The sequence below is a fragment of the Rhagoletis zephyria genome, unplaced genomic scaffold (assembly GCF_001687245.7).
Source record: "Rhagoletis zephyria isolate East Lansing unplaced genomic scaffold, Rhagoletis_zephyria_1.1 Rzeph_scaffold_00536, whole genome shotgun sequence".
Taxonomy (NCBI): Eukaryota; Metazoa; Arthropoda; class Insecta; order Diptera; family Tephritidae; genus Rhagoletis; species Rhagoletis zephyria.
In genome coordinates this window covers 119,823-144,981 of record NW_016157620.1, presented here as the reverse complement: position 1 = coordinate 144,981, position 25,159 = coordinate 119,823, and the positions used below count along the sequence as shown (strand labels likewise).

Below are 25,159 nucleotides of genomic sequence, written 5' to 3'. Positions count from 1 at the left end.
AACATTTTAGTTTTCTACCATTATTCTCCCTTACGTCTTCACTTGGTCAAATTTCAGTTGCAATTGAGGCGATTTTACCATCCACATCGCAAGCGGTTTGATCAAACGTCAACATGGCGGCCAGAAAATCAAAAAAATTTGATTTTTGCTCAAATTTCCCTCAAGCGGTTTGTCAAACCTTCAAACACCCCATAGACAGCCCAAATGGCTTGAAGCAAAGGGAAATTTCGCTTGGTTTGTCAAGCCGCTTGTGTTGTGTATTTCGCTCTTAACACTTCGGTAGAAAAAAAATATTTTTTAAAGGGAGTCACCGACGAACACTCATCGTGAACGGTCGCTATCTATTTCGCTGTGCTTATTGTGCCTACCANTGAATTGGAAGTTCATAGACGGCGAAATTTTAACCATACTGATCCCTTACAGTTACTAATGAATCCTTCCCATGGTAACGTCTCTAAGATATATAAATTCCTTAAGGACTCAGATCTTCTCCGTCGTATATAATCAGTCAAGTCCTCACTGGCCAGCCGAAAGCCTATGTAGCTAGTGCTGCGTTCTTTAGTTTGTATAATAATATTGTATTTTATTATATAAGCTTTGTTAAAAAAAAAAAAAAAAAAAATTTTTTAATGGTTAATTTCGAATTGTGCTTAATTTTTTCACACCGTTCATCTCTTAAGTAAAAGTAAATTAAATACATATGAATGTATTATGCATGCATTTATAAGTTTTCACGTTAGAGAATTTGCTTTCGAGTAGTATGTTCGAAATCAAATTATTGAAAACGAAGCCAACATACTAAATTTTTTACCATGGGAGGCATTTTCCTTGTGATATCGGTGTAAAACTCGAAAAGCATTGGTCCACTAGTGTGGTAAGTTCTAAATTTTGGTTGTCCAGTTTACATACACGCTTGCTAGGCTTTTAAATTTTATTTAATACTTTTTGTTTGCGGTTGGCGCAGGACAAAATCTGCAGCATTTAGAAAAACCTTTTAGTCCAGCAGTTTACTTGACTTTGTTTACTCCACATGAGCACAACGAACTTTTCTACAAGGACCTCTTTCTTAAGCTATAATTAAGTTTTTAAGATTCCTGCAGCGGATGTAGCCACCGCCACTTATATGGTAGCAGCTTATTAAACACTGCAGCTTCGACGAGATTGGACTACAGCATTCGCTATCGCTAATTTTGATGGCTAAAAATTTCCAAAAGGCAGGCGCGCCCATCAGCATGCAACATCTATTTACTTGCCCCTCATACTGCCAGCTTTGGTTGGTTACCCATTGTATCTGTTGCTTTTCCATATTGCGTACTTTTTGGTCCCACTGATTTTTATTTAGAGAATTTTGACAATGGAAATTTAGCGCAGCGATTGTCAGAATTCCACTGCAGGTTTTTTGACCGGTGGACATGAGTGGGCATGTGAAGGCGCAGTGATAGACATAAGTAAGTTGTTGGTATCTCGAGGATGATTCTGGATATGTACGAGTTCAATCTGCTGCAATATCCAGAACGGAGTGAGGCAAAGTAACGCGGGTCGCTTGCGGTGGTAGTTGGTGTCGACAGTAGCATTCAGGGGATAAAAGTTGCTGAAGGTAAATGTTGACACTCAATGTGAATGGCTGTTAAAGCCAGTCTATAGTCTGTGGGTGGATCTGGTATATATAATCGATGAAATGGCTTCCGACGTACCTGGAAGAATGTTTGGTTCCCCCCACAGTGGCATCACAAAGGAACCGATCTTATGCCCCTTAGCTGAGAAAATTTGGTCCTCGCTTCATGACATTCTGGCAGGCTTGAAGCTTCATTCCCTGCGCAGCAATATTTAAAACCGGTCGCTCAATCGTCTTGCCATCGATCCATTATTATTATTACGTCTGGTATAGTCGCACTGCGACCTAAAAAAGATGTAAGGTGCTTAAACCTAATTGAAGTCAGTCCAACCTTAGGCTATTTAAAAAATTAGGCACATTAGACACGGATCCATATGCTTCTGTAAGTAGGAAAACAGGGTTACCGGGGTGGATTCTGGCATTAATTCCATTGCACGGGGCACACTTAGGTGGAAGTGAAGTTTGGATATGAAGAACTTAAACAGCAGTGTAGAGCGGGCACCACTCTGAGAGACCCCAGGTTTAATTGCTCTACGTTTGGACGGTTGGCATCGATGAATGGCGACTATTTAAACAAAATCCCCAGACCACTTGTAGTATCATTGGAAGGGAACTCTTCAATATCTTTGAACCAGAGACCCAGAATAGTAATTATTTCACTGTCGAGTATTAAAAAAGTCATCCAAAATTTCGAAACAATTATCTCTTAATAATAATTATGTGAGAAAATTTTTTTAAAATCATCGATTACTATTATTTTAAGACTTATATTTAATAAAACCTTTTTCATAATAATTATTAGCGAGATAACTATTTTTAAGTCTTCAAAAGCTTTTAGTTTGAAACGTATATTATAAAATTCTTGTCATAATAATTATCAATGAGATAAAAAATTTTAAGTCTTCAAAGACTTATATTATAAAAGTCTATTCATAATAATTATGAGTGCGAAAAACGTTATTAAGTGTTAAGGACGGGGCTTGTTCAGGACCATTTCGGGATTAGTTCGGGACTAGTTGGGGCCCAGTTCTAAAACAGTTTGGAACTTTGGGGCCAGTTGAGGACTAGTTTTGGACTATATTATATATATAGTCCTGAAAATAAAAGTCTTTGAAGACTTAAAAATATTTATGTCAATGATAATTGTTATGAAAAAACTTTTATAATATAAGTCTTAAAATAAAAGTCTTTGAAGACTTAAACATATATATCTCTCTGAAAATCATTATGAAAGGACTTTTATTATATAAGTCCTTGAATAATAATTATAGATGACTCGAAAAATTTGTATCTTAATGTAATAGTTATTGGTTGGCTTTTATTTTTTTTCTCTTATAACAGTTATGTCTCTGCTTTGAACTCTTTAGCCTTCCCAATGACTATCCATACTTCACCGCTGTGGAAAACAAGTGGATTGCTGTGGTTTAGCAGTTTGTGCAGAAATGTGGTGACGAGTTGTTTAGTCTTGTCTGCCAATGGGTGTATTGTGAATTGTTCCGCCTGAGTCCGGCGAGTATGAATCTAGTAGTTGCCTTGAAGAAAGTACGTTCGCCAACTCGGACGTCCGTAGAAATGGGAAGGACGGAAAGTATATTTCGCCTTTCAATTCAGTGCGTTTCGCCTTTTCTAAAGCTAATCAGCCTTATCAAGAGTTTCATTTTCCCCGAACCGGTTCAATTTTCACTTTTGGCTTCCATGGTTTTACTATGGGCGAATGACAAATTTTCATGGTACATTTTTTTCAGGCGTAGCTCAGGATAAGGCAGAATATTTACCCACAGCTATGTACATATAATTATTCCAAGCCGACTTATAAAGTTAGTTATCCCTGACACATAACTTTAGAGGTCGTTGCAGTTGATTTGAAGTATTGTTGTTTCCGTGGGGATTCGCCGTTCGCCTGTCAGCCTGTCTTCTTTTGGCGGATATAAATTTTAGGTGATAGAGGGAGACAAGCATAGCTGCAGACTGGTGACCGCTGTGGTGTAGTGATTAGCAGTACGCAGGCAATGGCCGTCCGGAGTCCGCGTAAAACTGTATGTCCCTCCGCTTTGTGTGACCACATCAAGGCGCACGCCACAAATCGGAGGAGAGCTCAGCCAAACACTAACGTATTACGAATCGAATGTTTCAATCAAGGAAAAGATTCTCAGCACTGCGGTGATGGAAAATGCATATGTATATTTCATTTAAATCTTCATTAAAAGCTCTATTAGCCCCTACACTCGGCCTTTGAAAGGCCAGGCTTCCCTGAACCGTTTTATTTTTTATTTTTGGTCTTATGTGCGTGGTTGTTTACCTATGTACATCTGGAATAGTAATCAGCCGATTTGGATAAAAATTTAAACGAAATACACTCAAAGTATATCCGGGACATCACTAAATGAATTATCCGATTACATCAAACAATTTGGAGATATACACGCAAAACCATTACAAAAACGATTTTTCTATAGGAGGACACCAGGAGATAACTTGGTAAACTGCAATTATTTTGGGTATAAAATAACCGACTATTCTTCGTTCGGACATATCTGACATAGTAATGGTCCCCCTCTCTCTCTCATTTTCCCCCATGCTCCCTCTACAGTTGTGGAACAGTGGATGAAACCTATCTAACGGTTAGATTCTAATCTAACAAAAATTAGTCGGGGTAAACATTTTGAAATGTTTTTGAATAATTCCAAAGAGACAACTCATCGAATATAAAGTTATAAATAAATAAATTCGACTTTATTTACATATGAAGTTACATAAAATATATTACATACTGGTCTTATGTAGTACTTGTATAATCACATACATATAAACATAAACATAAATCAATGTTTGCATGGATGCTGGTCAGTGTTGCCAGTTTGGTGCTTTTGGAGCTAGATCTTTATTATACCCGAGCGCACTTGTGCACAACACACACATAAAGGTTGTTTGTAACAGGCTAAACGAACCGAGATAGATATAGACATATGTATACATAAATGATCAGAATGAAAAGAGAAATCGATTAAGCGGTGACTGTCTGTCCGTCCGTCCGTCGGTGCACACGATAACTCGAGTAAAAATTGAGATATCTTAACGAAACTTGGTACTTGGTATGTACACTTCTTTCAGGCGTAGGACGGATGGCATTGAAAATGGGTAAAAACGGACAATAACCACGCCTACCTCCCATATAACGGTAATTTTCAGAAATACGAAAACTGCGATATTTTAGTAACTACTGAAGATTATTCACTAAGAATTGATATTTGCAATGGTTTTTAGTCGAAAAATAAGAATATTATAAATTTTTGGAAAATGGGCGTAGTCACGCCCACTTATGATTACATATGTATATCTTGGTAGCCGCTGCACTAATTTCTTCCAGACTTGGAACAATAGTTGGCCTTGGTACAGCATACCAAATGGCCGAACATTTTTAAAATCGGACGATAACCACGCCCACTTCCTATTTTGAAAGTTTTTTTCAGCATTTAAACTTATAAACTTCGTTGTTTTTTATTAAAATTGTGGAAAATGTTAAAACCACCTTACGTCAATAAATGCTCAACTTAAAAAGAATCTAGCTCTTCACTACTATTACTTGTACTTAGCTCTTTTTCCGCCGTTTAGCTCCAAACGACATTTGTCTCTGGCAACACTGATTCTGGTGCAGAAAAATTGGCACGGTGCTTCGAACGCAAGCATGCATACATACATACAGAACGTAGTAGACTTAAATCGTAAACAAAAAACGACACCTGTAGCTCATGAACGAAAGACACAAGATCACGCACGAACGAAAGAAAGAAAAAAAGTTATTTTCTAGCTGTCGAAATCTCGACGCCATCTTTGTTGTACGACGGAATACAACGAAGAGAACGCAGAAAACCGCGTAAGTGTTGAACGCATGAATAATCATTTTTATTACGAAAATTCTTCTATAAATCATGTCGTTTTATTACATAAATTATTCTTTACCTTATGTGTACACACGTTGTCACAAGCGAAAATTGCAGTAAAAAGTCACCTCCAAATTGTAAAAAACGAACAAATGTCAACAAACCGCTAATGTCAAAATCGCCCAACTTTTTTCCTTAATGCGATTATAACGGGCTACTAACAAGAGTGCGTGATCTTGTATTTTTGGTTCTTGCCTGTAGCTAATAAAGCACCCCATACACATGATGCAATAATACAAGGTGTTATCGGTTGGCAGCTTCTCGCTCTAACTCCGCCATTTTGACTGCCTTAGGTGAAACAGTGCTACTTCTGTAACAATTCTTTGCCTAATAATATAGTTGAATGTTTTTTTATTTTTTCACAGTATACAAATTTTTTTTCTCAAAAAGGTATTTTAACTTATTTTATTTCATTTCATTACGAATATACTATAAAAAAGGCAAATTTTGTTTAGAAGAAAACATGAAATTTTATATTTTTCCCCCAAATGGGGATTAATTTTTTCCCGTTTTTCTTCTTATTCTTCTGAGCTAAGGCAGTGTCAAATCGAGCTGTCACAACTGATACCACCTTGTATTGCACCATGCCCCATACATAGGTCTGCTTACAAGTGCACTTCACACATATGCATATGTATTTATCTATGTACTATGTAAATATCCATAGACATTGAAATGGAATGCTTGAAACTTACTCTAAATCTTCGAGCAATTTTTAAACATACGGACTTGTACATGCACTTACAGATACATAAACCTTAGATGTTCAAAAAAGGAAGCGAGAAAATTTCTTTTTGAGATTCCTTAAGAAGTTAATTTCTCTGAACTCACCACTATTTCTTGGATTTTCCAGTATGCGTTGGACCTCACCAGCTTCTGAGCCACTCTCCCACTCGTACGGGTGTTGAATGTTCAAATCTCTCAGCTCATCGGTAGAAATTTTCATTTGATGCTGGCGATTAGTTGGCGGGCATCCACGTTCAATTTTTGGAGGCGGTTGTTGTTGAGCACCAGCCGCGTTAGGAATCGGTTTGTTATTACCTATTTCCATTCCAGTTGTAGACTGAGGGTGTAGCTGCTTGAATATGTAGCGGGGGCTGCTGATATCCACCGGCAGAAGGCCATTGTGTTGCTGCAAACGCTGGTTATGTGGCGCCCAATATATTTGACTCGTCTGTTGACTTGAATTATCAAGTATCAACGGAGTACTTCGTCCATCATGCAACCTGGGCCGCAACTGCTGCCTTGGTTGGGGTTCACGAACGCTTATGTAACCATAAGCACCCGGAACCGGTTGCAACTTATATGGCCTTACGTAGTGTGGCTGTGCGTAGATATCACTCTGGCTGGGATAATAGCCAATCACTTGCGTTGCAGGAACCCATTTATCGCCCTCAACAAGCACAAATTGTGGAGCTGCCAAGCTTCCGCGGCTAATGTACATTGCTGGAGCTTCCACATCTCGCCCCTCCTGGCTTGTTCTTAGCGGGCTGTCGTAAATTCCCGAATGATTCGATAGTAAACTGCTTCTTTTCACAACATGTGCATATATTGGCGATGATGTGTTCGGGTTTATTGGAATGAACTGTTGTGGCAGGCTCTGCATGCGTTGTGGAACTTGTGGAGCAGCATACATCCGCGAAGGTGGCCGCAGATTCGTTTCAACAGAAGCATACGATACCGGTGATAGGTCGGAGGGTCCCGGTTGCTTCTTGTTAATTGCCACCACTTGTGGTTGCTGAAGAGTGGGCGTTTTATTTAATGATTTTCTGCAAAATTCCTTCACTTTTTGCAAAATCTCATCTCGAGTCAGTATGCCTCCGATGCGCCGCTGTTCAGGTTGCTCGAAGTGTTCCGTTGGATTATTATCTTTTCGTCGTAGAACAACAGGTGTGCCCACATCACTTTCGTAGCCCTTTCTGTTACCGTTACTATGCCTCGACGTTAAAGTCATATTATCTAAGACACTTTGACTACGAGGAGTTGCTTCAAAAAATGAGTGGTTTATACTAGGAATGGACTGCATTGTCGTTAGAGGATATTCGGCGGCGGTGGGAATCAGTGCTCTTCCGTCAATAATTTTGGCTTGGCGATTCTTGGTCAAACCTGAAAAGGTGTTCCTTTGGGGTGAACCTCGAATGAAATTGGTTTCCAGCGATCTCGGTTGAGTCGATACGCTAGAGGGTTGAGCAATAAGTATTTGTTGGGTTGGTTGAAGGCGTTCGTATATGTTTTCTGCATCCTGCTGTAGTTTTTGTTCTTGTAACATTCGGAAGTAAAGTTCTTTATCCATGCGGTCTTTCATTGCCTTCAATCGCTCCCATTCCTGTTGGTCGACGTATATCTTATTGGTAGTTTTTGCACCTTGCACAAAGTCTTTCCTGTCGTTATCGCTATTCACATTTCGAATAGGCGTTGAAGTAAGTTTGGGTCCGTTCAGTGTCGAAAATTGTTCGCGTATGTTTTCCTTGGATGCTAAGGGAGTTGAAACCTTTGAAGCCTCGTTGTCACTTTTTGAGCGATTTTGAAGCTCTCGCACCAGTCTCTTTTTTAGTATTTCGTTGCGGTCCATCGAAGAGGAACGACCAAACATCTGTCTGCGGTCCAGTGTTTGTGTGGTTCGTTTCGGTATGAGACTCTGACGCTCAGCAGTTCGTTTAAGAGTTCCTTCTGGTTCACTTTCAAGTTTTTTTGACGTGAGATGTGTTCCACTTATAGGTGCCGCTGGGAATCGCTGGGCTCTTGGTTTCAAAATTGTTGTACTTTGCTGCGATGGTTTCGCTTGTTGAGCATTGCCTAGCCGTTCCCGGGAATGTGTGCGCCTCGGGGGTTTCATTATGGGAGTGTGAACGTTTCGTTCCGCAGAATGTGTAAGTTCGGCATTGGTTAAGACACTAGATAGTGAAAGGGAAATATTATCGCCACTTGCATAACTCTTTCGCGAACGTTCATCTTGGTGTTTTAGATAATCGGTTTCGGCGGAACTTAAAATGTTGGTCGCACGCGGCCGGCCATGAAAACTTTGTCTCTCCAGGATGACTCGTTTCATCGACGGGTGCAAATTATCATTGCTTTCTTTGACATGCGTATTGTAATTGCATAATGACCTGGGTGTAGGAACGATATCTTTGGGAGTTGTTTTACGCCTTGTAGCAAAAATGCTATTAGATAGCAGACGTTGGAATACTGAGGGCTTTTTAAAATTTCTAGCAGCATCTGTAGTATCAACTGAGATCTGTACGCTTTCGGGACTTTTAAAAGATATGCGCGGATTTGATTTCGCCACATCTATGCCATTTGTGTACACAGGACGTGCGCCATTTGGAATTTTTTTGGGTATCAAAGTAAGACCTTTTTTCTCAAGGTATTCTTGAAATTCTTTTGATTTTATCGTGTCGGTAAATGTGCCTTCAACTGGCGTTTTAAATTGACTTTCTGCGTTCATCATTTCAGCGTTGGCCTCTTTATTTTCGTGTTCGCTGACTATTTCTTTATTTACCAAATTTGGTGTCACTTCGTCACTCGACTCGCTTTTGGTTAGGGGACAATCTAATTCATCTAGATCATCATCAGAACTTATATGGAGCTTTTTCACTCTATCATCGAATTTTTTCGCGTTCTTAGAGACTTCGGCTGGGTTAAAGAAATTTCCGTCCAGGTCGGTACCCACTTTTATCTTAATATCAGATAGATCGGGATAATTCGGCTTTGAACATTTCTTAAATGGGAGTTTCGAATATGAAAGTGATGTCTCTGCTGACGGCTTGCTTTTTAAGTCTTTTATTCGATCTCTGGTTTGGTTTGATAAACGTAGCTTTTTTTGTTGTGGCTTCTTCTCAGCAAGATCACGTAATTCTTCACACTTAAGGCGAGCAAGTATCGTCGGATCATAAACAAAGTAAGGATCCGGATTTTTTATGTACGTCTTGACATATTTGGATTGATTGAGGACTTCTTCAGTGGTGACAAAGTCGTCGGGAGATGGCAAGGATGGTTTGACGCCAACGCTTGACTTTCGATTATTGGTTTCGTTTTTTAGTCGTTCTTTTTCCTTCTCTTTCTCACGCTCTCTTTCCCGCAGTTGTTGGGTTACAGTTTTTCGTACACTCAACGTCGATCGTTTGGTTGGGACCGGAGGCGGAATTTTCTTCTTCTTAGCAGAATTTGCCCAAGTGGAATAATTTTGTTTAAATGGATTCTTCTGATCTACAATCGGTTCGCCGGCAATGAATTTACGCACTTTTTCATCTTGCGGATCAAAGGAAACCGATTTCTTGAGCTTTGTGCTTGGCCTAATCGCTTCCGATCTTGACGTATTCGATTCTTCTTGAGATGTATCACAGGTATCATACAGTGATTTGTCCGACACGTCGCTGCTGGTGGCTAAGTTAATAATAATTTCTTTGGAAGGAACATTTGGGTTTTCTGATACGTTGGTTTGATCATCGGAGTTTTTATGGAGGGTTCTACTTGTGTTGTGCTTACTATTGGTGCTATTATTTCCGCTAAAGTTTTCTATTACGGTGCAGAGTGATTCAGTGCTGACGTCATTTCTAACTATTTCTGACATTTTTTCGTAGGGAAACTCCAAGCAAAAACCGTTTCTCAAAGATTAGGGAGAATGGATAGGGTTGCGGAAAGCGGTTTGGAACATTCGAAATGTTGACTTGCATTGGCATTGAATTCCGTTTGCTCTGATCCAAATTTCAGTAGATTTTGTATTGATGAATCTAAATAAAATTAGAAATGAATTAGTAGTTAGTTCTTTGTAAATACGCAACAACCAAAATGAGTATACTTGAATATATGTATGTGTGTATTATATATACACTATATGTACTTATGATGCGCTTTTTAAGAAAATTATATCATTTGGTGATGTTGTTTATATGACATACATATGTATGTATTTATTTACCTTCTTATTTTGCTCCTTTTTCAAGCACCAAAATCTTAACTTCACTTTGCGGGTGTTCATAAAGCCATTACAAAATTCGCCTATTTATGATTTTTAGCTGGAAAGAAATTGTAATGACCATAAAATGTAAAATCAGTAAAACTTTTGTTAGATTGGAGTAGTATGTAAATAATACGAATTTTCCTAGTTTTAGGCGTTACCTCACTGGTCGTTCCATACTAATTTGGTTTAAATCCGACCATTGGATCATGAAGAAATTAACGATAAAAAATAAATTTTTATAAGAGATTTGAAGTCGGTTTTGTTTATCAACAAGTAATTCTTAAGCAAAAAACACAACCGACTTCAATTTTCATATACAAATTAAGGAAAACCGTTATTTTTTTCATGGCGCAATGATCGGATCTAAACCAAATTAGTATGGGACCACCTGTGAGACACTACCTTTCCGATAGAAAATGAGTTATCGAAATCGGTTGAGGTGGTCCAAAGTTATACATAAAAAAAAAACACATTCCGACGAATTGATAACCTTCTCCTTTGTTTGAAGCCGGTTAAAAAGTGTAATAAAATGCCACCAGATCACTGTGGAAAAGTTGGAGCTACCAAATTCAGAGTTTCAACAAAAGTTTAGTATATATCGTTGGTCCTGTAAAATAACGGCATAACTCAAGATTGCATGTTTTTGAATTATTTAGCGGATTTGGTTTATAAATAACTATATTTTTCTGTGGCAAATCGACATAGGCTTAGTTGTTACCAATCTGGCAAGGCCGCAGTTTTGCCATTTGTCACACAACCGAAGTAGGCAACCCTTACTACTGAACAGTGGCACATGTCTCACATTTATCGTGAATATTGGCATACGTCAAACACTGTCGATCGGCCAGTGATGCTTTTATGTGAAATAACGAAATTTTTCGTTTTGTGACGATGTTCAGTAGCATGAGTGGAGTTATTTTCGTGTAGCTACGTAAGACTTTCTATTATTCCGTATTTTTTCAGTCGAACCCTTACTTTACAAATTTGGTTTTCATCTTTCGTAAATGGGTACCTAAATCCCAGAAGCTGGCGATTTTTTATTACTCACTTTTAAATTAATCTTAGCACAAGGTAATGCAGCTTATGTGATGAAGATATGTATATAGAAATGTCTAGCAAAATATTTTTAACAAAATGTAAGGCATATAAAAAAAGGGAATTGATTACATTTAAGAAGCAGTTCATGCATATTGTAATGCTATTGCGTTACTTTGGAGTCGACTCTGGATTTGGTGGCGTTTTCGCTGCTGGGTACAATGTACACACATATGTACATATGTATGTGTATATATCTACCCTGCTGGAAATGTATCTAACTATAAGTTAAATTGAAGTTGATTAGGAAGGAATTAGAGGCCACTAAATTCTGTGTATTCTCTTTGAAGACAGACAACTATGTATGTATATTTGTGTGGCGATGGCCGTGAAGCAGTCAAGGGTGGTTACCTCTGTATAAGGTGCTGCAACTTACTATGTTTGAACATAAAATATCAATAAGAAAATTTAAAAATTTTTTTACTGGTTTATTTATTTACTTAATTTAACATGACATATGTATTTTTTTACATATTATTCTCTAGGTAGTCTCATATTCGAATCCCGACGGATATAATTTACAAATGACAACATACAAATTCGATTTTAATTTTATTTGTCCTGAATTTCAATAAAATATTTGTATGAGGATATTTAAAAAGAAACTTGTTAGAGAAAACAAACAAATTGACAAATATCATTATGACGCTTTTTCACAACAATAAAGCAGGGCTGAGGGCCGTTTGTGCATCCTTAACCTAAAAGCCAAAATTTCGGATTAAAATGTTCTTCAAGCAAACGTGCATTATGTACATTTATTATATATGTGTACTAGTATTATTATTATAATTTATTTTTTTGTCAGAAGTGAAGTTAAGTTTAGTGACTCTTATCGAAGAAAATTGTACTAAATAAAATTCATTTGAACCGAACTTGTGGTTTCGAAAAACGTACGCACATATGTACATATGTCTATGTATGTAAATGTATGTATGTATGTATCCATACTGTATATGTACGTCTGTGCTTTGGTTTATAAACTATGATGGCACAAAGAAACAAAATTAAAAGCCATGCCTGATTACCAGTGCCGCTTGTTTATGCGGTTGCAGAGACGAAACTCGGTCGGCGGGTGGCAATGGTGGTGGTCTGCTTCAGTTCAACCAATCTTAACCACAAAAAGCTCCGTTAAGCCAAAACGCATTTAATGCACTCAACGTAGCAGAAAGTAAATATATGCATATCATATACAGTGACTCAAAGAAAGGACCACGTGTGGATTTTTATTTATTTTTTTTTAATATAAATACGTAATGTTTTTCGAGCATATTTTTTTTTCTATAAAAATAATGTTCAAGCTTTAACCAAAAACATATAAATCACAGTTTCAAACTTCATAAAATATTTAAAAAAATTCAACGGATTTTCATCAAATTGAATCTTTAGAACATTTTTGGGTATGCACTTTCATAGTGCATACAATTTAAATGTATGAAGTGCTAATTTCAACCTGGTAAAAAATCGCGTTGGTTTTTTTAAATTTTTTTCGGAGACCGCTTTTGCGGTTTTTTTTTTTATAAAACAAGTGCAATTTACAAAAAGTCTTTATTCAGATTAAAAAGTTGAAAGTTCAAAACTGTGCTTTATGTATATGGTTTTGGTTAAAGCTTGGACAACATGTATTTTTATAGAAAAATAACAAAAAAATTCAACTCAACAATATAAATATAAAAAAAGGTCTTCTGTTTAAGTCACTGTATACATATGTATGTAAATACATAGTATGTATGTACGATTATGCGCAAAGCCACAGAAGATTGGAATCGATTAAAAGGTAAAAGAAGAGCTGGTGAAAGGTCGTGCACAGTTTTCGCGGTTTGTTTATTCGCTGCGATGTTTAGCGATGCCTGATCTTGTTTGTGGCTATATACATACAGCGTGTATATGTACAGTGAAGTCCATAAAGTGGTTTATTAAAAAAAAAAAAAATATTAAAAATAACATTCTGTTAACCTAGGTTTCCAATACCTTGGTGATGCTTTCTGCATCTATCTCACATACCCTCGGTTCTTTACGGCACCCCAAAAAAAGTTTAATCGCAGTACCGTGTACCGAAATAGCTTCTCCAGCAGAATTTTCAAAGAAGAATGGCCCAATGATGGCTTCTCGGCGATCACGTGCGATCCCCGAATGCGGCAGTTTTGCCAGGCCCACTTTCCAAAAAATTTATAATTTTGTTTCTTGTTAAAAGATTGTTGTAAGTTGCAGTAAATTGGTTTTTAAGTTATTGAAATATCGGAGTTTTCGTATTTCTGATATATACCGTTATATGTATGGTAAGTGGAAGTCCAATTTCAAAAGTTTTCAACATATTCCTTTTTTTAACCAAGGTCAATAACTGTTCCTAGTTTGATAGAAATTGATGAACTTGTTACCGAGATACATATTTGAGAACATACATAAGTGGGCGGTGCCACACCCATTTTCCAAAAATTTTCTCTTGGTGTTACTTTCTGCTAAGAGGTCATTGCATATATCGATTTTCAGTGAATTAGTTTCAGTAGTTACTAATTTATCGCAGTTTTCGTATTTCTATAAATTACCGTTACATTGGAGGTAGATGTGCTTCTTTCCTGATTTTAAACATTTTCTTAGTGAGACTGTAAGCAAAGTTCGCACCAAGTTTGTGGGGATTGGTAAAGGGGCCACAGAGATACAGCATTTCATCATAAGTGGGGGCGGTGCCACGTCCGTTTTCCCAAATTTTCATAACTATCTTAAAGCGCGTTTCCAAGACGCCCAAATTGCGCAATTTCGACACTATTCTAAATTTCAGCTGAAATTGCGGTACGGTTCTCAATTTGGCCATAGATAAAACTGTCACCTGAAATTGCGTATCAATCTCGAAATTGCCCCAGCTTCGCGAATACGACTCTGAAAATTGCATTATGTGAATTATTAATGACCTAAAAGAAGAAAAGCAAACAAACGCCAAAAAGAAGCAAATAGAAACCAAACAACAACAAACAAATAAACAAACTGTCATCGAAACAGCTACAAATTCAAACTGTAATTGAGTGTCAAAATTCCGCAATTTCAGGCTCGTGGAAACAGACCTTCATTTTATGGATGGTAAATCCCTTATCACCAATTTTATTAATAGTGTACATAAAGGTGGGTGCAAAATTTTTAGTTAGCCATAACTTTTCATTTATTTATTTATTTATAACTAACTACTTTTGAAGGACGATGGCCGTAAACTAGTAAGAACTGGTTTCCTCTGCATTGGATGTCAACTAACTTGTATCTAACTACTTCTGGACATAAACTATCAATAAAAAAGGTTTTTTACTATTTTTAATCTTATTTTGTAGGTGGTCCCACATTTGAATTCCATCAGATATAACATCAAAATAATAATGTAAAATTTCGATCTTTACTTTATATGTTCTGAATTCGAAAAAGAATCTGCGAAGTGCAGAAAAAAGTGTATTGAAAGTATTTTTAGTAGGCGGATATTTAAATGGAAGCTTGTAAAGAAAACAAACTCCCGATAACGTCTGCATGACTCCTGCGCGACTTTACAACTAATCTAAAGTTAGTTTTGTCATAGCTAATTAGAAGTTAGTTATATATCAAAATCCAGCAAAAAAGCTAACTATAAGTTGGTCATTTAAATCACTTGATAATTTTTTTTTTTTTACTGCGGGGTACCTACCCTGTTGTGCAAGTAATTCATTTAAAATGTAACAAAAATGTAGCATATGGATGAAATTAGGTATCACAATTATGTACGTAAGTATATGCATATGTATTTTTACCCCTACGTATATTAACAGTATATTCAAACATACAAAAGTACAAATGCCCGTAGGAATGTTCGTTATTTAATCAACTTTCTTTTTGTTTTTAGATCGCCCCCGATTTGAAGATCATGACCTTAATAAAGTTTTAAGTAAAACGTTTTCAATATAAAGTATAAATCTTGCCACACCTCTGCTTTATGTAATTACAAATCTCACGAGTTTATTTTTAGGTTCACTATTTTCTGCGGAAAAAAAGCTCAAGCATTCTTCTTGCATTTATTTCAATCAACGGAGTTCCAGAAACAAGTATCTACAATAAAAAATAAATCAATTTTAACCTTGAAACGTTTATTTAGGCGGAAAAGTACCGAAATTTCTCATTTTTTTATTGTCACTCGAAAAAACCCATAATTGTTTTTGTTTTTAATAGTTTTGGGAAGTTTTCAAATAAAATTTTTCATTTCATTTTTCATACAAAACATACCTGTGAAGTTACAAGGGTTTACCGAGAAATTAAAAAAAAAATGACAGCAATAAAACTAGTGTCTCACCAAATGAAAATTATTACATTTAGTAAAAGATTACTATGATTTGAGGAACTAAAATTCCATTTTAGCCACTTAACAGTAGTAACAGTTTTTATTTTTTAATTTTTGAATGGTCCTGTGTAAGACCATCGATATGAAGAAAATAATATATGTATATTTATGTGCATAAGAAAAATACTGTGTAAACATCTTAAATGCCAATATTTAATTACTTTTAAATATCTACATAATATGGCTTTTAAGTTGAGGCGTGCGAGTAAACGTGTCAGATGGCTGCGTATGGCGCTACGGGGCGTATACGTTACATACGCAATATATACATATATATATATTAACGCATAACTTTGGACCACGTTAACCGATTTAGATAATCCTTTTTTAATCGGAAAGGTCCCGTACTAATTTTGTTAAGATCCGATAATGAGATAATGATGAAATTAACGGCACACCAAAACTTTTATACGAGGCTTAAAGTCGGTTGTGTTTTTTGCTTAAAAATTACTTGTTTAGTATATCTTTTATAAGTTTCCATTTAATTGTATACTATGTATGTATCGCATTTTTAACTTTTTGTATTTGCACACATATACATATGTATATGTACGTACACGAGAGAATGTAAAGTAAATGTATCTTTCCATTGTTATTGTGACCTGACATATGTGTTTACAAATATGTACATAAGTAAAAACATAGAATGCACATTAGAGCGAGCAAAAACAAACAAAACAAAAAACAAAAACAAAAAAAAAAGTTTGCCATACCCCATAAAAAAAAAAACCAATAAAATACAAGTATTCTAAAATATTTTCGCAAGGCAATTTCGAAAACTACCGAACGTAGGGGTCGCTTTTTGTAATTTTTCGACACAACTTCTGCATTTACAGTCGGAACTTATAAGTATGCTATATCGATGCTTTTTTCGCAAGGAGAAATTTGTTTTTTTCCAAACTCAATACACCTCAAGTACCTAATTCTGCTACTTACCCACCAGATTTAAGTTCTTATCACCTTAATGCCAGTAAATTACAGCTCTCCGAAATTCCTAAACTTGTGCACAGGAGGTTTTTTTTATATTATTCCACTATTTAGAACCCTTTACTAAAAATTGTTTAGCAAAACATGTAAAAAGGCGGCAATTATATTTTTTTTTCGCAATTGCCTTGCCAAAATATTTTAAACTTAGGGTGTACGGCGATCTTTTCTTTTGTTTGCTTGTAAGGTGGTGCGGTCTAATGTATGTTTATTTCGAACGAAACGAATCCGATGACAATAAAAATAAATTGGTTGTGGGGTCTGAGCTCCCCATCTACAGTTTCTTTTAAGGGTAATTGTCTAATTGAGGGTGACTCGCGGCCTCAGTTCGACTGGCTGGCGGAAGCGTGTGACGCAACCTGAACTACTGTTGTGTGTGTCTGTATGCGCTTATGTACATATGTACATATGCATGTACATATGTATATCGAACATTTATTTTCAAAATATATTATCTGAATACTTGTAATTTTTGATATGTATTATGCGCTTCAAATCTTAAAAGATTACCGTGGTTGCCTTTTAGCAAAACTGGAGCAATATTTTGTCGCAAATAGTCTTTTACATTTCATGGCAAACGGAAAATTTTGAAGTAACTAATATTCTTTTGAAGAATGTGTGCAACATATAGTCATGTGAAAAATAGTAGCGACACGACAGTTTTACCAATTTTGGCAATTTTTCTTTTTTTTTATATAATGTTTATTATATTTTTCTCTCTGACTGTTAAAAACGATATACATAACTCCAAATTTCAAACTTCGTAGAAAACTTAGAAGAATTCTACAGAATTTAACAACAACAACAACCTTCTTTTTAGAAAATTTTAGAAAAATCCTAATAATGCAGTTTTATGGCCCATTGAATTCTGGCATAAGAAATGGCTAAGAATTCAGGTTGGTTTTTGATCATTTTTTTGCGGAAGGTAATACTCTATTCTTCCCTGCAAAAAAAAAGATACCGTCAGCAAAAAAAACATCAAAAATCAACGCGATCTCTTAGCCGCTGAAACTTGCACTTTATTAAGCTAGAATTTAATGGGCTATAAATTTCTAAAAATTCGTAATAAAAAGTTTGTCGTTGTAAAATTTATATTATTATTTATAATTTTTCTACAAATATTTGGTATGTGGGTTGGTTCCGGAGCCCATATTTTATTTGTCAGCTTGAGCAAATTTGTCTTAAGACAAAGCTCGCAGTATGTACATACATACGTATGTATGTATGTGTACCTACATACTTCGTGAGATGAGTTTACAGCCGCTACTCGTCTCGCAAGTTTGGTATTTAGATGCCAGTTCGTTTGGGGTATTACCGCACTCTGTTTCATATTTGATGACGCTGCCGGTCTTCCTAAAGACTTTGTGGTGGTTCTTCAAAACCAGATCTGAACTCATGAGTCATTGGGCGTCCGCAATCGTTTAGTACTCAAAAGCCCAATTTCAGAGTCAGGTTGAGTATACACAGTATAGAGCAAAGAGAGGAAGCTTTAATTTTGACCTCTTGGTAAACATCTGCGGTGGTAGGCCGAAACCGTTTTCATATGACAAAGTCGGTATCCAGTGGTCCGTGGGATTGAGATTAACCGGACAGGTGACTGGAATTTCGGAATGACCAAGTCTTATGTTTTTCTTTTTATTTAGAGCGTTTAGTCTTACTGAAATATTACTAGCTTGTAATTTACCATAAAGGTGGACAGAAAGAAGATTAACCCTTAAAAGTTTCCAATGCTTTGGTTAGCGGAGAGGGTAGCGATACAGTTACACGTATAAATCAACGATACACCAGTTTCCTCAGGACTACTCAGTTTACAGGTAGGATCCCTTTCCAAGATGGTTATCAAGTATCAAGCTTCGTCAGCTAGACTCAATGTGACCTCATTCGGTGAAGGGAGTTGGAATTGGGGCAGTTTGTTTTTATTACTTAAGGTCAGATTTTGGATTGACATTGAATCTTATTTCCTCTGAACAGGTTCTGGCATTATCTAAGGCATCTTAACTTAAGGGTGTTTACCCATTACAGTCAGATTCAGACCATCCGCGTATATTATGGGTTGATAGTCCGTGGCCTGCACGCGCAGCAACAAATTATTCCCAGTCAGGTTCGCGGTGTGTCTTTTGTCGCGTAACTGGCGACTACTAGGGTTAGAAAACCTTGCTGGGTTTCGCTATTGCCTGATTTACACATCCGATAGTTTTTCCAGAGATTGTAAAAAGAAGATATGAGGCTTATAAAGCGAAAGGCGCAAGGAAATATTTTATATATGTATATAATACATATGTACATAAATATGCATGTCAATGCCTGAAATATTTTTTCCGCTTTGCTAAAAAAAAGCTGCTGCAGTTGTAGTGGCGGGTGATTGACGGGCTCACTCTTATCAAAGAAGTAATAGTGACTACTTTCGAAGTGCCATATACCTTCTGGTGATTGTGTTACGTGGGTGTTGACATAAATATTTCTCACCCGATTAAAGGGATACATACCGTGCAGAAAGCATTTGGCAAAGGACAAAAAATCTTCAACGTGGCTTGATTTTGACTGAATTTACTTTATTGCATTTCGAAATAGCGACAGCAGCTTGTCTAATAAATTGCGCTGCACACGTGCTCATAGAATCATACTTGCATACAAATATACATATATATATATATGTATGTATGTACATGGAGCTCCTTGCATCGAGTGGAACTAAACGGGAATGTGTTCATTGCGAATTGTTTTGCCAGCCACAAGGGTGACAGTCGCCCATGGTGTCGATTTTAAGAAGAAAGAAGCATTAACTCTAACCTTGCATCGAAATCGTCCACTATCACTTAATGTGGGCGCTAGAGGAAATAAATTGGCATGCCACCAAACAGGAAAAAATTTGTTAGTCACATACAGGGATTAGTTCTGCACCAGGTAATTTAGGGCCAGTTAGAATAAAATACGCATGTACATACATACATATATGTATGTCTAAGTCAACAGCGGTGGTAAATAGTGCTTAACCCCACGACAGTTGAAATATTGTTCGATAAATAATGAGTTGAAAGCAGAGCCCACCGTTATACCTTTGAGACAGTCTAATTTACCATAGGGCAGAAGCTTACCTCCGCCTACTCATCCTCAGGCTTATGCATACATATGTATGTACATACGTAAGGGGATGCAATAGGGTGGTCCAAAAATGAATGTGAAAAGGTTAAGTCGGAATTTATATGCTCTCATCCCCTAGGATTTTTCTATAGCGAATAAAATCTAAAAATATTTAGAGGTCACTCAAAGTAAGGAAAATAAATAGAGTTTTCCGATCGAAAAATATTGATTTTCAAGAATTCTATACCACTTCTACGAAAAGTTATTTTTCACATATAAAATACATGGAACACTATGAGCGACCTCTAAATATCTTTTGATTTAAAAATAAAAATAAGGATCTGTTTTTTCGATATACATACGTAGAATAATCCCAGGGGGTGAGAGCATTAAAATTCCGACTTTACTTTTTTTTTGACCACCCTAATGCCCATACTCCGCTACTGAATAACCAAGTACCCGCGAGTTATGAATCAAATGCATGGGCACATTTTTGGAAGGGAGACTTTTCTCATTAACTCTAATACTGCTGCATTTGTACAATTTCCATTTTACGGGGTGGATTTTTCCAGCTGCTCTTATGCTTTTAATGTAAAAAATGTTCTTCCAATAAAGGCACTATTTGGCGAAGAGACAATGTTTTTTAAAATATTTATTTATTTCATATATATATGCACCATAACGAGGTTTACGCAGGAAAAGTGAGATTTGGATTAAATCAACATTTGTACAGATTTGTCCATTTCACCGTTACAGAGTGATGTTTGGAAAGTTGGTGTTGGGCTGAACTCGTCGTTAAAAAAAACAGCCCTCTAAGCATAGGTTACAAGGCCTTGCCGAGCGTATTGTGTGAAAGACTGAAGAACACCGTCAATTCCACTATAGATCAGGTATTCACAATACGCCAAATCTTGGAACGACACCCCCGCGAAAAGAAACGACACTCACCATCTATCTGTCGGCTTCAAAGCCGCTTTCGACAGCACTAGAAGGAGTTGCCTATTCGCCGCCATGTCTGAATTTGGTACCCCGCTAAACTGATACGTCTGTGTAAAATGAAGCTGAGCAATACCACCCGCTCCGTCAGCATTGTGAAAGACCTCTCTGAGCCGTTTGCTACCAAATGGGGTTTCAGACCCCCTTTCTTTAATTCATGTTGGAGAATATAGTAAGAGCTGCAGAACTGAATCACTCGGGAACAATTTTTTACCCACTTCACTGCTGGCAGTTATAATTTCGAGAAATTGGAGAATTTCTTTTACTTGGGAACTAGCATTAACACCGATAATAATGTCATGTTGGTATATGGCCCAGAAGCATGGACAATGAAAACATCCGATGAGGCGGCTCTTGGAGTATTCGAGAGAATCGATGAGGCGGCTCTTGGAGTATTCGAGAGAATGATTTTGCGGTCGATGGAATGATGAGCTGTATGAGCTTTACAACGACGTAGACATAGTGCAGCGAATGGACTCCGACACTCCAGCTCTGAAAGTATTCAATTCGGAAAACATTGATTCCCCATTTGCATTATTGTTATTAAAATATTGAATAATACCTATCAGTTCACTGTACACAAAACCTTAAAATCATCAAAATTGTATTCTTGGCTATCTTATAACCGAATAACATACTCGCATACATATATACATACATACACATGCGTGCACATATTCTGGAGGATTTTCAAATCAAAAGCGCAATTTAAAATTGCTCATAAACAATTTAATTTCGGATATCTCAATTGGCACGCGCTTCTCGAGTGGCTTTTTTACGCGTGGGTTGCTTAAACCATTCAATCAATTTAGGATGGTAGTCTTAACGTTGTATGTATGTACATATGTATGTATGGTACGTATGTACATACTTCACATTTTGAAGAATGGTATAAACTAGGGATGTTAGTCCTGGGATCCCGGGATCGCGGACTTTTTTAAGTCCCGAAACTCCCGGGATTATTTGCCAAGCATAACTGGATTTTCGGGATTTGTAATTTTCAATGGTGGCAATAATAGAATGCCTTATGTTGACCAGTTTTCGCTATATCTCGTTTGTTTAATATTTAATATTTTTTTATATATGTGTAGCTAATTATACATACACATAACACCGTGCGACAGGCAATTTTACACACATCAAGTAATTTTTAGCAAAAAAAAGCGACTTAAAAAAAAAATATATATATATATTTCATGATCTAATGATCGAATCTAAACCAGATTAGTATGGGACCCCCTCTGAGACACTACTTTCCGATGCAAAAAGAATTATTGAAATCGGTGGTCCAAAGTTATGCGGTAACATACATAAAAAAAAAAAAATATTCCGATGAGCTGATAACGTCCTCCTTTTTTGGAAGTCGGTTAAAAAAGCCGTATATTCGTGAAGCCATGGGCCAAATATATGCAGTAAAATTGCGCTTTTACCTTTTCTCTCTGAGGTCAGGATTTTTTAAAAGGACTTCGATAATTGAATAATAGGAGTAATTCAGAAAATGGCTTAAAAAATTTGGTGCAATGGACTTAAAAAATCTTGAAAATTCTAAAGATAAAGAACAGATTAAATTTTTTGGTGCATAAGGTATTGAAAATGTCCTTAAAAATTTTATCCTTGAATATCCTTGAAATTTTGCAATATTTATTTTGAAAAAATTATATGTTAAGGACTGATATAAACTCGACAACGTCCTCGAATATAGTCCTTCTAACTTTATTAGCTTAAAAAAATAAAATTGATTAAAAGGGCATTTCAATACCTGTTCGTCCTTGTGAACCCGAAAAATATTAATTTTAGCTACGCAATTTTATAAGTATAGCCCATTAAATTACAGGAGGATAAAGTGCAAGTTCTAAGTGACTACAAGTAACGTTGATTTTTAATATTTTTTTTTGCTGGAAGTGTCACGCATTTTTTTTCATACAAAGCTAGTTCGGTTTATATGGAAGAAAATGTCCAGCATCGTTTAAAAAATTCCCAAATATCAACGGTATTTTGTAACTGCATGAAACTTCATTTTACCCTACTTTAATTTAATGGGCTATAAAACTTAAATTTTGGCAAATTTTTTTTGCATTTTTATAATTTTTGTACAAAATTTTGAAATACGCATTCAAATGAGACTTTTATACAAAAATTTTAATACTAAATAAAGAAAAGAAGTATAGACAAAACTGGTTGTAATAAGGCATATCTTTTATTTCTGCCACTAATATTATGAACTGCCTTCAGCCACACAATACATATGTTGACTTAGGTTTTTTTTGCATCGAGCTTTTTTCGACATGCCTTAAGTTCCTTTATCAGATATGTACACGCTAAGGTATTGTTAAATGTGTACAAATTTAATTACTGTCTTTTGTTTTGCTACTAATGAAATATTTTTCAACTTGAATAATAAAGTAGGTTTCAAACCCATTTATTTATTATTTATTATATGGTAGGACCGCTTCTCAAACTATATTGCTGTAATTTTTTCATGTTAAGTTGTTGGAAAATAATGAATATCTAAATCCCGAGACTAATCCCGGGATCCAGGGATTGTATGATTGTATGTCCCGAAAATCCCGGGATCGCAAAAATCGAAAAAATTAACATCCCTAGTCTAAACGGAATATTTTAGGAGAGCAATTATCGAATAACAATTGGTGAACGTGCGGTTAGAATGGTCCTCTCGTATAGCAAAAACCCCTATTTAGCAGTCCTTACCCGTTTTAAAAAATTCCAGCACGTGATAACGTTAAGAACAACGTAAAAATAAAGTACCAGAGCTGCATACATACATACTAGAGTTCGTTAGCAACTTGTGAACAATAATTATTTCTGTGGTAGTAGGCATTATTTAGCATAAAAGCTCTCTCAATATGGAGGGACCTGAAAAGATTTGTATGGCAAAAATACACTCAAAGGAAATACACTCAAAGGAAAAGTTTTGATTTCTGAGTGGAAATAGGATTCATTTTGATACTTTTGTGAATCCTCAAATGTGTCTAAAGTTTTTTCTGCCTTTGAAAAATTTAGGTGCATTTGTAGGCGGTATAAGAATGCGAGACAGTCACATTTTCATTGAATGTTCGCACTGAAAGTATTCGATGCGGCGCCCGCTGCCGGTAGCAGATGGCAAGTAATTTTTAAGCAAAACCCATAGCCGACTTCAATTCTCATATAAAAAATTTAGGTGTACCTCTAATTTCTTCATGATTCAATTATCGGATCTAAACGAGATTAGTATGGGACCACCCTTAAGATACCACAACGATGCAAAAAAAAATTATCGAAATCGGTTAACGTGGTCCAAAGTTATGCGGTAACATACAAAAAAAAATAGATGTATTCCATCAATTCTCCTTGTTTGAAGTCAGTTAAAAAGGAAGCCCTCGTCAGCATTGGAAAGCCCAAATGGTCCCATGCATACGTATGTATGTATACTTGCATTTATACTTTTATTAAGATTTAACTACTGATCGTTGTGGACGATTTCATGAACGTAAAACAAGTACTATATATATATATATATATATATGTATGTGTATAAAATTCTCTAATCTATAAACAAAATACTATAATCAGAGTGACCTACATTCGTACATATGCATACATATATACAACGTATATTATACATACACAGAGATACCAAAATTTGCATTTATTAAATGGTATTCATTAAAACAATTACGTATGTGGACACCCATATACATATTTATACATTGCATGTGTACTCATACGCACTTAAATATGTACCTCTGTACGAATCCATATCGGGCCCTTGGATTGATTTCGATTTCTGTGGTATTAAATTTTTTGATAGACGTTACATAAAATGATTACCGTTAATCCATATGTAAGTACCATCTCTAGAAATAAAATACAAATGTACATAAGTATATAAGGGTGGCCCATATTTCGAAAAGATCTCGGATTCTCAGCCTCACCCCGTGGAAATATGCCAATAGCCTAAGAAATAAAATTTGCATATCTTCAAAGTTTTGGGAATATCAAAAAAGAATTGAAGATGGCTCAAAGCGTTCAAAGTTTCCCATGTATTTTATAAGGGGAAAAACTATTTTTCATATAAATGCTGTAGAATCCTGAAAATCTATATTTTCCAATCGGAAAACTCTGTTTCTCTGCAAGAGACTTTA

The 25,159-nt window shown here is 36.1% G+C and overlaps 1 protein-coding gene across 17 annotated transcripts in view; it reads right to left on the bottom strand.

Moving 5' to 3' along the window:
• Positions 1-25,159, bottom strand: part of LOC108360210 (uncharacterized) — a 62,275-nt gene that overhangs the window by 1,817 nt on the left and 35,299 nt on the right. For 14 of the 17 annotated variants that reach the window (XM_017612405.1, XM_017612409.1, XM_017612411.1 and 11 more), the window contains 2 exons: positions 10,475-10,571; positions 6,144-10,286 (listed from right to left, as the gene is read on the bottom strand). In XM_017612405.1, the coding sequence (XP_017467894.1) occupies positions 6,323-10,126 (3,804 nt within the window). In that variant the 5' untranslated portion in view covers positions 10,127-10,286; positions 10,475-10,571 and the 3' untranslated portion in view covers positions 6,144-6,322. Of the gene's footprint in view, positions 1-6,143; positions 10,287-10,474; positions 10,572-25,159 lie in introns of those variants that run through there. The other 3 variants (XM_017612403.1, XM_017612418.1, XM_017612419.1) reach the window with 3 other exon arrangements.